This window comes from Cetorhinus maximus, chromosome 24 (assembly GCF_964194155.1).
Source record: "Cetorhinus maximus chromosome 24, sCetMax3.hap1.1, whole genome shotgun sequence".
NCBI lineage: Eukaryota > Metazoa > Chordata > Chondrichthyes > Lamniformes > Cetorhinidae > Cetorhinus > Cetorhinus maximus.
Window position 1 is genome coordinate 30,674,808 of NC_135902.1, and position 15,937 is coordinate 30,690,744.

A 15,937-nucleotide genomic window follows, 5' to 3' on the forward strand; every position below is an offset into this window, starting at 1 on the left:
TTCACATGTATTCTTCCAGTCATTTTTATTTCCTTAATGTATAGATTATAACAGTTCAGTAAAGAGTTTTGACAATTTAAGCATCGCTATGAATGGGTTTAAGTACACAGATACCATTTCCTTTTACAGCTCGCAGTCAATATCTTTGGGTAGATCACCCTAGGTCAATATGCATCTGACATTTATTCAACTTGAAGTGTTCTTTTATGAAATTTATATGGACTAGCTTAGTAGACCTCCCATCACTATCTTCACAGTCTAGGATGGAAGTGTTTTGCGCTTTAAATCAGTCCTAATGCATCAGCAGTTCTTCCATTATTGTAATGATGTTCAGTAAATGACGGGAGACAATTTTACAAACCTTACTAACATTGAAAGATTACAGGTCTCTTGGGCTAGGTATTTGTATACTATTTCTGGGCCACTTTACCAAAACTTGCATAAATTGCAATCAACCTTTTTCTTTCCCCTTCCAAACCTTTATTCTCAGTTCCTTACATTATTTTTAGACCCTCTTGATTTATTTAAAACAGTTGAGTTATGAATTCCTTAATCATGGCATGGTTACAGCACAAGAGGTGGCCATATGGCCTGTTATGTCCATGCCACCTCTCCAAGGCTAAATCTGCTAATCCCACTCCCACCCCCTCGTCCTCCCTCTGTGGTCCTGCAACCTTTCTCTTTGGGTGCTTGTACAATCCCCATTTGAAAGCTTGATTTATATCTGCCTCCACCACACCGGCAGTGCATTCCAGATCCCAACCACCTTGTGTATTAAAAAAAAAGTTTTTCCTCATCGCTTTTTTTTGGTTCTTTTGCCAACCACTAAATCAGTGTCCTCTTTGTTCTTGACCTTTCCTCCAATGAGAACAGTTTCTCTCGGTCTACTCTTGTCTTGACTCCTGATTTTGAACACTTCTATCAAATGCTATCCTCCTCCTTTTAAGGAGGATAGCCCCAGCTGCTCCAATCTGTCCACATAACTAAAGACCCTCGTCAAAACTTTCTCCTGTGAAGCAGAAATCCCAACACGTTCATTGTTTCCTGTGTTCCGGGCGTGGGCTAGGAGGCGAGGGTGCCAGGTCTTTGTTTTTTTAAAAAAAGGTGCAAGCATTTTTGTAAAACTAAGAACTTTTGAACCATTAGCATTGTGTTGCTGTAGTGGTTGCAATAATTACATTAATGAAAACTGCTCCTATTCAGAAATTGCAACCCAAATTTTGAATGAGTGTTTCTTTTCTTTTGATTTTTTTTTTTAAAAGGCTTGGACGTTTTGAAATTTTGTGCAGCAATAAAAATTGAAAATAAAATGCACTTTAGTTACTCTGGTCTTCTGTTGCTAAAGCTAAGAGGCAAACCTAAGCTCTGGGACTTTGTCATTTGTCTGTCTTGTAATTTTCTTTTAGGTTGGATTGGTAGAATAGATAACTTTATTTAACTGAGAATATGCTAACCCATAATATTTTATTTCGTTCCTGCAAATCATTATTATACATAACTGACCTATCTTTTCATATTTAAATATATGTTCAAGTGGCTATTAAAAAGTATTTTTAAAAAACCTAATTTGGAGTAAAGGCAAAATGCTGGAACCACAAACCTGGTAGCATCTGTGGAAAGAGAAACAACATTAATGTTTTGGGGTTGATCTTTCATCTGAACTGGGAAAAAGTTCGAAGAGCAGGTTTTAAGCAAATACAGGGAAAGAACAAAAGGAAAGATCTGTGATTAGAGTGGAATGCAGGAAAGACTGGATGACAAAGGACAACGGTGCAAAAGCAGAAATAGGGACAAACAAAAACAAGGTGAGTCTAAAGGAGGTGTAAACATGGAATAGCAGAAACATTACCAACAACTTTTGCCCGGTTTTCAGGCAGCAACTGTGATTCGAAACTGTTGAAATAAAGGTCGAGTCCGGAAGGCTGTAAAATGCCAAATTGAAAGATGTGCTGTTCCTCAAGCTTGTGTTTGAAATTCATTGGAATAGTTTAGGAGGTTGCAGACAGAGATCATTTGAGTGGGGTGAGTAATTAAAAAGACGAGTGACCAGAAGCTCAGGATCATGCTTTCAGGCTAAATACAGGTGTTCTGCAAAGCAATCGCTGAATCTGTTTGGTCTCCCCATTGTAGAAACTGTATTTGATGCTCGTGATGCAGTATGCTAAATTGAAAGAAGTACAAGTAGATGGTTGTAGCACCTGGAAGAATTGTTTGTGGTCCTGAACAGAAGGTGAAAGGGTAGGTGTTGCACCTCTTGTGTTTGCATAGCAAGTTATTGTAGGAAGGGTCAAGGGGGTGGGGATGGGTGAGGGTGGTGATGGAGTTGACCAGGGTCTCGTGGTGATTTGGTTGAGAAGGGTCCCTTCAGAATGCTGGGAGGAGGAAGGGCAAGATAGGTTTGATGAAATGCTGGAAGTGGTGGAAATGGAGGATGATTCATTGACACATGAAAAGCAACACATTTGACGGTGAGAATTGCTTTCTTAAAAATATAGGCTTTATTTGTAGATTTTAGCATTTGTGGTATTACATTAACACAAACATTCATATGTTCTGCTGGAATAAGTATGATAGTTTGAAAGATGAAATGTGTACTTAGATGAACTTTAACACTGGAGAATAAACCAGATGACTGACAGTTAACTGCCAAGCTTTATTTGGATTCAAGCCAAGCAGGTTGACCTCTGATCAAGGCAATACTTTGGGGAATGAAGCAAAGAATGGCTGTTACCTGTTTTAGTTGAATGTGTACATGTTCTTTGCCTGCAAAGAACAGGGTCCTGTGTCTTAGGATATGTAGCTTCTAGCACACGTAAGTGTGCCACACTACAAGCCCAACTAATAATAAATTGGTTGTCAATGTAATACCTTGCACACGTAAGGATTGTTTAGATCTGATTCTGTGATTGGACAACATTTGTTAATGTTGGGCACTGTTTTGAGTTTTGCAAGCATGGGCTGGTTGGGCATGGTCAGTACCTTGCCTGTTGCAAACAGCCAAAGGGGCTTGCTGCTTGATACGATCAGTCTGTCTTTAGGCTGTACAGCCTGTTATACCTAGCATCACACCAACACTGAAATTCATATGCCACTTTAATCATTTGTGTTGGGCAGTGTCTTTTTGGCTTGACAGCATCCTGTTGGTGGCGAACGCCACTTATGCTGCTAATGTGCAGTAGCAACATGAAATGGCTAGCTTCACCTGTTGCTCAAATTTTTGAGACCTTGCTCTTCCAGGGTGATCTGAGGTAGACTGGGAACTTTTTAGGACAAGGTGGCGGCTTTAGGCCCATTCAAGAGTGTGCACGATATGAAGAGAGATCTGTTCAGGGTGGCCATTATCTTGCAGGATGGCTTTGACGTTCCCTATTTCAGCATCAAGCTTGCACTGTGAGCTGGGGCCATATTTACTAAATTGCTGAAAAGGTCAATCTTATAGCGCATGGAGCTGTAGGAATTCCAACATGTATATTGACCAGTGAAAGTAGGCTTGTGGTGGACAGAAGAAAACCCCTGGCAGATTTCTTAACTAGCATGTCAAGGGGAGTTCATTTGACTGCTCCATTTCAAAAGGTGAATTTGAGTGCAGGATGGAGCACATTGAGAGGTGTAAGAAAATATGTGTAGCTGCATATTTAAGTATAGCAAATGTATCATCTACATGTTGGAAATATGTAAGGAATAGGAGGTTAGGTGTCATTTCTTGTGCTAAGTAAATTGTGTGCTAAGAATTACACTGGCATCAACCGGGCTTGCAGTGTGGCACACTTGCATGTGCCAGAAGCTACGTATATTAATAGACAGGGCCCTGTTCTTTGCAGATACAACATGTACGCATTTGCGTCTGTTTCAACTAAAAGTAAGTGATAGCCATTCTCTGGTTCATTCCCCAGCGAAATGCCTTGACCAATCAGTCAACCTGTCTGGTTTGAATTTAGACAAAGCTTGCAGTTACCAGTTAACTAATGACAATTGCATTCTCCATGGCAGTGCCTCTATAAACCAGTCTGCTTGAGTTCTGTATTATCAAAAGACTATGTTACTTTTGTGAAGTTTAATTCTGATAGTGTAATGTAGGTAAGACAAGCGAATAACCAGTATTTATTGACAATGGGTTTAGAAACACAATTAAAACATGGTTTAGTACAATTTGTCATATGCAAATTTTAACAATACTCCATTGAAGGGAAGAAATTATCCAATTTGATTTGTAATAACTATTTTCTGAATTATTTTTGGCTGACTTCTCACCATCTCTGCTTCAACCAGAGTAGGATGGGGGCGGTGATTAGTCTGCACCACATGCTTCAGGATAAGCAGCTTCAGTCGTGCCATTTCAAAAGGGTCCAATATCCAGGGTGTGATTGGGGGCCAGGCTAAGAGTTGGCAAAAAAAGAATCAAACGTGGAATTGAAACTTAAATTTGGTTCCAAATGGGAGAACAATATTTTGCTGCTGGGGTTCCAAGCCATTCATTCTTGGCAGCTTTTGAACACTCAGTGATGGTGAAAGAAAAAAAGTAAATATGTGACAATGAATAATCAGATAATATTTAGTATTGCTGATAGACAAGTCTCAAGCACAATGACAAAAATGGTCTGGAAATATGTTCAAATGCTGAACTTTTGAAGTGTTGTTGCATTTATGTTTTATAGTTGTGAAACAGCAATAAATAGGTACATGGAAAGAACTTCTGCCAATAAGTAATCCTATACACTAAATTCATATTTAATTTGTAGATGCAATAAATTGTATCAGTCATTATCTTTAATCATTGAGCAACAACATATTTAAGGCACGTGTCATTCACTGAGCACAGGCTGAGGGTTATCTATTGGGACTTTGACTGACGAAGATAATTTCAGGTCATGACTCTGTTTTTCATCTTGTGTTCTGTTAAGAAATGAAATTTCTGTATTATAAACAACTCTTAATTTGTTTCCCAATTAATGTTTCTTTTATAGCCCCTTTTTCTGTAATCCTCAATTTAAACATTTAGGTAACCAGGATTTGGATTTCACTGCAAATATTTTTTCTTCCATGATTGACTTCTGTGCAAAGCACTGCCATATACATTGTACCAAGTTCTCCTTCCTTTTCCTTCCCCTTCCACAATGAACTGTGTAGCTAGCTTGAGATATTCCACAAACTGTGATTCTTATACTGGAGGCTGCACTGCACAACCGTGCTGAGCTACTAGATTACAGTGGGATCCTAAAGTAGTTCAGTAGAGGCAGAGAACCCATCTCTGAATATAATTGGTGCACAGTCCTGGTACTTGAGAACTCTCCACAAGTTGGACTGGTAGGGAGACTGATGATAAATGTCCACACGTTGAATGTCCTGATTTTAGACAGAAGTTAACGTGTACACCACTGCCCCCCACCACCCCAGTGATTAGGCAGGAGGTTCCAGGGTGGGGCGAAGGCTTGCAGGTGATCTTCCTGCCAGATGCTTGTATTCAACCAATGGTGGGCAGAGGACTCCATGTGGGGGAACCACACAGCAAACCCTGTTGGTTTTGTTTGAGGCCTAGTTGAATCCCATGTTCAAAGGCACTCAATGTTGGGTGGGGGGGTGGATGCTGAGAGCCAGCTCCCCAGCCCTTTCCTCCAACCCTACTCCCACACCCCCAACCAGTCCCTGGAGAAGACCACTGCTCTCAGGGGTAGGATTTCTCCCCCACTGGGAAAAGTCCTGCAATTAAATGTCCCTGATGAAGCTGGGAGCCGTGGTGGCAGTGTTCCTGCTGCCCATTAGGGACTTATTCCCTCGGGCCTCCTGGAGATCAGTGCTGCCAATTTTGGTGGTAGATATCAGGCCCCTTGCTGCCCTCATTAAATCCCACCCCTTGTATAGTTAAAACTGATGCAATCTGGGCAAACTGAATAAATCTTGGTTTTGGCCTATGATTTTCACATTGAATTTATACCCATTGTGACTTTCATTCAGGACAAAAATTTAACATTTAGTAACTGAACAGCCCTTGACCTGGTTGCTCTCTACTGGAAATTAACAAAGTAGGTATTGTATTAAATTATAGCAGTCAGAGCTGATGGAGTGTTTCAGAAAGGAATGACATTGAAACTGCTCCATATACAACTACAACTGCAATTGTTAACTTCCATGTGGACTAACTCATACTAAGTAGTAAATAGATTCTACATCACAGTAAGCATTCATTTGGTGAGTAAATTGGACTCTACACTAATTGCTCTTGTTTCCACTGAGACATAGCATTGTTGTGCACCAACACACTGCATGTTCCTGTAAACAAGAAATCAGTTAAATGATGCTGGACCATCTCATTATGTGACTAGTGTGACTGGATCAGGGTGAGTAATGGGCAGAATGTCAGTAACAATGTGATCGTTAGTCTAGGGTACGTATTCTATCAAAGTCCCACCTCAACTCAGTGCAAACATCAGCTCTAGGAATTAAGCAAAAAAATCCATTTTAAAAACACATCAGTAACAGGCAGGGGTCACTAATCATGAGCATTTCATCCTATTTATCACAAGTACACAATTTTCACAACCTGGTCAAAATGGGCATGTCACTGTTTGGTCAAAGTTAGGCCTGTGCACAGTTCAAACCTCCTGTCTTGCATCTTATGTTTTCCATCTATATGACCTGCATGAAATATGAAGCAGCCATTAACCACTTTACTGAGAGAAACTTTAAGCTCAGATCTGATCACCATGGCAGAGAAAGCTCCAGCATCAAAGAAAATTTCACTTGCCCTAGGAGAGAGACTGCTTCAGCTGGCAGTACACAAACATCCCTTTGCATGGAAATGTGACAAATCTATTTTAGTTAGGGAAGTAGTCTCATTTCCATCATGTAACTTGCAAGGGACATGGTGTATTTCAGTGCCATCTACATCATGCTGTATATTCACAACCAGAAAAATATTTATGCAACCTATTTTTCCAGGCAAAAGGTATTTTTTTTAAAAACCTTGGAGCAGCTGATTAAAGTCCAAGAAAATGAACCAAATATTCTGAAGTACTAACGGCGTAATACTGAAGATGAGGAAAACTGGTTACACCCAGTACGAGGACTGTTTTTGCCTTTTAACTTCCTATGTGCTGAATGACACCACTTGAGATCTGTGAACCCTCAAATGAACCTATCACATTGGCAGATGAGATCTGAAAAGAAAGGTTCCATTGAGAAAGTGGAAGTAAAGTAAATGGGGAGACACAAGGATGGCGAATTTAACTTCATCTATCAGCTGATAAATTAGCCATAATAACTTCTGCATAAAGGAGTAGACTGGATTCCACTCCTGTTTTATCATGGTGCTTTGGGAAGGATGCAGCAGACTAGGAGGAATAGGTTTTTAAAAAAATAAACTGCTATTGTGCCAGGAGGGAGGAGTGTTTGGGAACAATGCTGTAGTGAAAGTACCTGGGTCTTAGGGACAAGCTTGAACAACTAACCATACTGTTTGTGGCTCTTTTAAAAGTATTATCTCAATTCCTGGCTTTTCTTTCATGAGCACTGAGATACTTACCGTCTGTTGCTTGCTCTTTCTTTGCACGAGAAATAAGTTACAGCAATAACAGCAACCAGAACCAGGAAACCAACAACTGCTGCTAAACCTACAGCCACCTGAAATAATGTTGACTTAGAGCTTGTATCCTCGGAATCTGGAAGGACAGAACAGGATATTAAAAAGAACTGAAACATTTGAAAAATGCGTAAGGCATCAAGGGAATTTTAAAATACTGGTTTAAAATGCTTAATAAAATAAGGCTAGAAGCATCTTGTGAAAGGAATTTTTCACACCTCATTGAATAAAAGTGTGTGGCAAAAGAATACAAAATATGGAGTGCTAATTAATGAAAGGTCACTCAACCTAAAATGTTAACTCTTTCCCTCCCATATGCTGCTGAGCTTTTCCAGTGTTTTTTGTTTCAATGAATAGAAAGTATGTTCCAATTGAACAGCTTGGTTTGATTACAGAAGAAAAGTATAAAGGAAGAACTTAAGAGACATTTAACAGAAACAAATGCAATAATTCCAAGTCAGAGGTTTATGGAAGGCAGATAGATTATGTTGAATTTTTTTTTCTTTAGAATTCTCTCTGGATGTGACTTCATAGAATTGATGCTAATTCTTCAGACACAGTATACCGGTGCTGGTGCAGCCATGAGGAAAATGGGCTTCATCCTGAAATAAAAGTTCTTGATCTACTTCCACATATGACATAAATATAGATTTTCCTTGTATTTACAGTGGAGTCATTCCCAAAATTTCATATGTTCCTCATTCTGTTTGATTGTCTTACAAATTTGTACGTTGACATGACTATTCTAAAGCTGCAAATGAATAAATAACACAGAATATAATTTAATCTAGCCTACTCATTATTATTGATTTGTGAAAATTGTGTATAAAATCATCCTGTACCTATTGTGGGAAGACTGTTACATCATGTGAACATATATTACACTGAATTTCTTCTGGTACATATTCTGTGAAAAGTGTACATTCTCGCTGTTCTACAATCAGTATCATTCTCCTTTCTGTATGTACAAATCCAATAAATGCAGATTTATGCACAATATTCACATTCAAAGTAAATTGGGGGTGGGGGGAGGTGTAGGGAGAGGCGCAAGGCTGAAGGTTTGCCTCAGGGCCGGTGCAAGGGTACTGGGGCCCCGAGTGATACTGTGTGAATCTGGATGTGTAAAACTGAAACCTTGCAGAAAACGTTTGCTGGCCACAAGAAACTTAAACTAGTGAAATCTCTGTGGGTGGGGGAAGAAGGAATTAACAAGTTGAATAATTTATTCAATAATAAACAAAGGAAGTGAGCAATGATAGTTGATCTAACTAAATCTGATGGGTACCCTCGGTATAACAGAGATGCTACTTTTGATAGTGTTTAAAATAGTCTTCGTGAGTGAATTAAAATGGAATATTTGAATTTGCAGAAAGCACCTGGCTGTATGGAAAGAATGTTTTAGGAATAACACCTATAAAGTCTTGTAAATGGGAGAGGTAGGATTTAATATTTAAGTGGGGGAAAGGTGGGATTTAATATTTAAGTGGGGGAAAGGTTGCAGCTAAAGGTGGGAATCAAATTGCAAAATTAACTGCATTTTAAATTGATCTGCAGAATGCAATGTTGTCCTACACTAACATCATCTTAGTATTTATATTTTTTTGCCCTTATTTCATTGTTCTGTGATGTTCATTATCAAAATTTGAGCTTGTTCTTTTGGAGTTGTTCCTTACCATTATTGCTGTCCTGATAGTAGTTCAACATTCCTTTCGTATGTTCCAATGATCCATTGTTTAGCTCAGGCTTGATCTTGAGAAGTTCACACATTAGTGAATAAACGTGCACGCTATCAAATGGCTCGGCCAGATAATTCTTTTTGAAATCTGGGCCAAATGCACGAAAAATCGTTTTCATGTCCATGAGGTTATTATCAAACCCATGCTCACCTTTGTTAAACTGGAGTTTGAATCTCTGATGGAAGAAAAAGGGAGCACAAATATCAATATGACGTGAGAATGTAACATGCCTTGGAGTTCAGATACCATAAACCTCCGAGCATTAAAGTTGTGGTCCATCAGTATCTCTTAAGCCCAAGATATGTTTCAAGAAGTAACAGTATCTTATTTATTTTGTAATTAGAATCTAAACAATATATCAGAGAAGGAAGCTTAGCAGCACTGAAGGAAAATGTGTTAAATATCGAACAAAATGGAATCAGGCATTGTGGCTCAAGCTAAAATGACATGAAGTTTGAGCTGGTGTAAAGGAACATCATAGTTCATTGCATTTTCCAATATTTGATCTTTAAAAGTAGCCTAAAATTTGCAGAGTGATCACTTGGTAATACAGAACTGGAGTATTGCTGAAAATGAGATGTCTAAGGTTTTTGTCTTGGCTTCATCAGGACACTCGCAAGGATCCCAATGTAAGGGGGAAAACACCAATTCATACTGTATGTAAAGAGTGCTGATTGATTGGCAAGTGGAGTTGCCATGGATAATGCACCAGTGATGGCGACTGACAGTTAACTGCCAAGCAGTGTTTGAAATTTAAATCAAGAAGCTTGACCCTGATTAGTCAAGGCTTTGCCCTGAGGAATGAGTCAGCAAATGGCTGTCACTTATTTTGTTTAGCTGAAACCAGCACAATGTGTGTACATGTTGTTTCTGTCTGCAAAGAACAGGGCCCTGTGCATTAATATATGTAGCTTCCAGTACACGCATATGCGCCAAATTGTGAGCCCAACTGACTAACTTAAATCAGTTGTCAGTGTAATTCTTAGCACATTGGACAATACTTGCTAAATAAGCCTCAATTGTGGAACCACATCTAATGTTGGACACTCTTGTTTTGCAAGCACGGGCTGGTTGGGTACGGTCTTGCGAACAGTGGCTGGGACATGCTATTTGATATGATCCGCCAGTCTTTGGGACGTTAAGGCCTACATACCTAGCATCACACTGGTACCAAAATTCAGATACCACATTTTTCATTATCTGTGATAGGCTGAATGTCTTTTTCGCTTGATGGCAGCATCCTGTTAGTGACGAATGCCACTCGTTGTTACTGCACTACTATCCGTTGCTCAAATTTGTGATCCCTTGCTCTTCCAGGGTAGTCTGAGGTAGACTGGGCACTTTTCAGGACCAAAAGTGATGGCCTTAGGCCCATTCATGAGTTTGCGCACTATACAGCGCGAAATGATCTGATCAGGATAGCCACTGTCTTGCAGGATGCCTTTGCACCCTACTTCAGCATCAAACTTGCATGGTGAACAAATGGCTCGGGGCCATGTATACAAGGTTGCTGATGAGACCAATCTTAAAGCGTGTGGAACTGTAATAACCCCAGCGCGTATATTAACCAGTGAAGATAGGCTTGTGGTAGATCATGGTAGAGAATGCCCTGGTAAATTTCTCAACTAGTACATCAAAGAAGGTGAGTTCATTTGCCTGCTCCATTTCATTGGTGAATTTGACTGTAGGATGGAGCCCATTAAGACATGTAAGGAAGTTGTTACACAAAGCTGCGGATTTAAATGCAGCAAACGTATCATCCACGTATCGGAAATATGCGAGGGGTAGCATGTAGCTGCATGTAACAATTTCCTTAGATGTCCTAGTGGGCTCCATCCTGTGCTCATATTCACCTTATCGGCAACCTTGTAAATAGCATGAATGGCTCTGGCCCTATCTGCAGGAGAATGCCAGGTATCTTGCTCAGAGTGCCAGGTCCCCTGATCATAGGACTGAGTGACTCTGGTCCAGCTTAGCTCCTCCCTGTCCACCTTGGTAACCTGTGGGTTCAGTTGTTCAAACCCTGGGACTGTGGTTAGGCTGATTGTCAGGAGATTGGGGTGTTTTAATGGGACTTTGGCCTCTTTTGGAGATTCTGGTTTAGTGTCTGGCTTGGGTGTTGGCATCACTGGGGTGTTCTAGTTAGTGGTCCAGGTGCTATGGATGGGCACATCAACAGGTGGGCGATCTGCTCCTGAACCTGATCCAGCCTTTCTGGTCCCGGATGATAGGAAGACTGCCATATGTAAGGGGCCTCTCCTGCATCCACACTGGGTAGGGGTACAGTGCTGTAGCCTGGTGGTTGTTATGGATCAGTTGAAATGCAGTGGGCAGCCCTGTTAACTTGCCTTATGAATCTACACTAAGTTGGGTGGCTATGGGATCCAATCTGGTTTGAATCTCTCTGTTGGTCAGAGTGGTAGGCTGAGGTAAGCTTCTGCAGTGAGAATCTCTGCCTGCTTGCCGCACTACCCATTGGGACATCCATTTGGCGGGGGGGGAGGGCTATTCTTCATGTGGGGCCCTATTAGACCTACCGGCTTTTCTTGCAATTCCCAGTTACTCCTATTTCAAAATTCGTCCCAGCCACCAAGTTATTCCTCTCTTTCCAATTGACTTTTTTTATATCGGGTTTAGCTCATGTCTTATCTGGGACTGTGGTCAAATTGAAATCGGTGATCCTGGATTTGAGCTCCCAATTTCAATAACGGACAGGAGGGGGGTTAATTTAAACAACACTAATTTCTCATCTCACCACAGGTCCCTAAACAGGTGTTATGATTTGTTTCCCTCTTGATAAGTGGTGGCATATTTCCCAACCCCTTGGTTTTGGTGTGATCCAGCTTTCTATTTAACCCCACGGCAAATTAACTCAAAGGGTTAGTTTATTTGCGCGCAAAATGCAAAAGAGGGTTCGCAACATCTCTATTCAGATAGTAAAGAGTGGGATTGAGAAAAGAGACACAGTACAGAGACCACAGAAAAGAAATATTGTTTCATGTGAGATCCAGAGTCCATAATCAAAGTCCAATGAGGTATTCCTTCATGGAGGTTGGTGGGTTGAAAACTGATGCTGTATAATTCACTTTTCACAATGAGAGGCACACAAGATGAATCAATGGTGCAGAATTTCCAGCAGAAGCTGTGAAAATGGGGCCAGGTGTTCAACCTGGGCAGAGCTCTTTTTTTGTGAGGCTGCCAGTTAGATGGTAAACAGCAGACTGAGACTATGCAGTTCAAGATGATATTACTTGTCCCACAAGTCAGTGGTCCATGTCACATGACTCCCACTCTTCCACCTTTGACAAAGGATGTGTATCCATCGTCTGGATTCCAATGACTGTTAAATGTCTCAGCCATTAGAAATTGAAAGGAAGGTCCGTGTGGGGCCTTTGTCTTAACAGACAATCCAGCTCCACTGGCCAGCCTGGGTTATTAAATGCAGATGGTCTTTGAAGTTGGGCTGTACAGTCCATAGGGGATTGTAGGTGGTTCCTCAGAGATAATGAGGTGTGAGTTTTCCTAAAACTGACAATATGGCTTCTTTTATTCAGGGGTCACAGACAGACATAGGGTCAGCTGTTTTAAGGATTTTTGTTGAGTCTTTAAAATTTTAGAACTAGCAATAAGGATAATTTTATAAAAGTGTACAGTGAGAGGTCTTTAGTCCCTTACACCAATCTCTTTGTGTATCACTCGCTCGCTCTGTCTCCCTGCAGCCTGGGCCTCTGGTGACCACAGCAGCAGATGTCCCAGAGTGCAGTGCACAAGCATGTGATGCTAGAGTGCAGACGATGTAAAACTGAAAATGGCTACACAAATTGAGGGGAAAAAAGGGCCTAAAGAAGACATGACATTAAAGTGAAATGACATTAAGCAGGGTAAGTTAAAATGGGGACTTACTGTAAAAGAGCCTTTTTAGTTTCTATGTGGTTTCATTGTGCCCCTGCTAGTTTGTGATAGAAAAGGTTACAATCCCAGTTGGGTGTATTTCTGACCTTGTAGTGGATTCTAGTGATATTTACAAGGCAAGTTGTGCAACAGATCCCAGGAACTATTTTAATTTCTATTCAATGTGAAGATGGATGCAATTGAAGTCACAATTTGGGGAGAATTATGGAAAATGAGTGAAGTGCTCATTACTTTATTCAAACCATTTTCAGTTTTGCTGGCAATTTTGGTTTCTAACTGATACATTAACATTTGTACACATCCAACCTTGATATTAATTACTAATAGCACAGGAAACTATTCAGTAGAACTGATCTTTGCTGGTGTTTATGCTCCCCACAAACCCTCTCGCACCCTACCTCCATCTAACCTTATCTTCATATTTTTCTGTTCCTTTCTTCCTTTTGTACTCAACCAGCATCCACTTAAATGCATATGTGGTATTCACCTTAAATACTTTGTGGTAGCGAGTTGCGCATTCACCACTCTAACAGATATTATGATTCCTGTGGACGCTGATATTCGGACTTCCAGTTAATAACTGAATGGATAACATTACAAGATTTTGCGTTTTAAGACATACTGTAACAACAGGCTAAAAGTACTATTGATGAAAAACCACTTTTTTTGAAGGCAACTTGTACTTTAAGCTACAGAATAGAGCTCTTAACACAACCAAATGTTACACTGTTCTTTAAGTGGACATTCAATTCTTCCAGAACCATTCCAGAATGATTCTTAGCCCCTGAGGGTTTACCTCCTTTCCCTGCCTGGAAACCTCTAACTCTAGAACTCATGGTAAGAGTTTACCCAGAGACTTCTCTAGGTTAGGCAATTCTTCCAACTTCGTATGAACTTCCCATGAATTTGGTCTTTCCAATTGGAGTGCCAGTTCCCATCTACATTCCTAAATGGTGAACAACAGCATCCTGTTGCCCATAGCTGGTACTCCCTCTCCTGGATCCTGGAAGACTGATATCCAGGAAAGCCTGTCACCTGATTTTTACAATAGTTTCCTCTATATCCTTCCCTGTGGCAATATGAATCACATGGGCCTTGTATGCAGGTAGAAATGCTGATTAGCTATTTTTTAGATCCCAGCTTTACCCGAAAAGCTTACACGTGACATAGTCAAACTGCTATTCCACAACATTGTTGTAGCTTTGTACTTATACAGGATCTTAAAAAATATCTCACAGAACAGATGGCACCAAATCTCAAACAGGGTTTCAAGGACCCCATTTTCTCAAGTTTCATCAAGTTCACTTTGTTTGGTACCTACATGAGGATTTCAGAGTTATGGTCCAATTGTGTATGATTGAATTATAACCGCAAAGCAAAATGCGGTGGAGTGTCTGCTTTTCACCTTAGAATCTTATCTGCACATAAAGTCTCCCCAGTGTTGCAACGCCATCACTGGTAGGAGAATGCAATTATAGCCAACAACAACAATTTGTATCTATATAGCACCTTTAATGTTCCAAGGTGCTTCATGGGAAAGTTATCCAACAAAGTTTGACACTGAACCACAAGGAAATTTTTGGACAGATAACTGAAAGCTTGGTCAAAGAGGTAGGTTTTAAATAGCGCCTTGGAGGGAGATAGAGGCAGAGAGGTGGGGATGCTTAGGGAGGGAATTCCACAGCTTAAGGCCTTCCAGCTGAAGGAAGGACTGCCAACGGTGGAGCAATTAAAATCAGTGATGCGCAAGAGGCCAGAGTTAGAGAAATCTTGAAGGGTTGTGGGGCTGGAGGAGGTTATGGAGATAGGGAGGGGAGAGGCCATGGAGGGGATATGAAAACCAGGATGTGAATTTTAAAATTGAGGTATTGCTTAACCTGGAGCCACTGTAGGTCAGTGAGCACAGCGATGATGGGTAAACATAACTTGATGTAAGTTAGGACTGATGTTTAATTAGGGTTTTACTTATTATTGGGGAGTTATATTTGAAGTTACACATCCATTACCAGTTTGCGGTGAATTCACACTTTTGAGTATGAAGGATCAGTAACGCATTTATTGATCATCTCTACTTGCAGAAATGGGATTGAATGTGGAAATTATACATATATTGGTGCATGGTAACTATCTGACAAATGGAGTTTAACTTCTACAGTTCATTAACAACAGCATATTGATATGTACTCAGTTTTACATTCTGAACTGAAGTTGCCTTACGCCTAAATGATGAGGGAGCACAACTTAAAAACATGGTTGCTGTGGAAGCAAAGCTAGTTATGATTTTCTGAAAACGCACTTGTTCAGGAATCCAGCATCTTTATTGTGTATGTGCCATGGTTTAAGGTATATTAATGCTATTGTATCATATTGGGCTCAGCACAAGGTGACCATCAGGAGAAATCAGCTCATTCATTCCATTACAATCTAGACTTTGAGATGTGCAGTTTCTCATGTACTTTCTGAACAGTTCTAACTCTGGAAAAGGAAGAGAGGATGCTCAAAGTATTGCTGCTATGCTGATAAGACTAGAATTGAATACAATATTTGAAGTGTAATTCAGAATTTTTACTTTTTGATTCCTTCCCTGCTATTTTGAATCCCCCCCCACCCCCACCCCCACCTCCCCAACTTGAAAGGCAGGCAACTGAGCAGAGACTTGAGGCCAAATTTTTAGGTGGTGTACAGGAGTTACATGGGATGTTGCCTTATGTCT

At 40.4% G+C, this 15,937-nt stretch overlaps 1 protein-coding gene across 1 annotated transcript in view; it reads right to left on the reverse strand.

Moving 5' to 3' along the window:
• Positions 1 to 4,802: 4,802 nt before the first annotated feature.
• LOC144667642 (ectonucleotide pyrophosphatase/phosphodiesterase family member 7-like) overlaps positions 4,803 to 15,937 on the reverse strand; it is a 48,864-nt gene continuing 37,729 nt past the window's right edge. Inside the window, exons 5-7 of the mRNA XM_078529117.1 lie at positions 9,250 to 9,487; positions 7,520 to 7,655; positions 4,803 to 4,893 (exon numbers count right to left, since the gene is read on the reverse strand). Coding sequence (XP_078385243.1) covers positions 4,803 to 4,893; positions 7,520 to 7,655; positions 9,250 to 9,487 — 465 coding nt within the window. The remainder of the gene's footprint in view (positions 4,894 to 7,519; positions 7,656 to 9,249; positions 9,488 to 15,937) is intronic.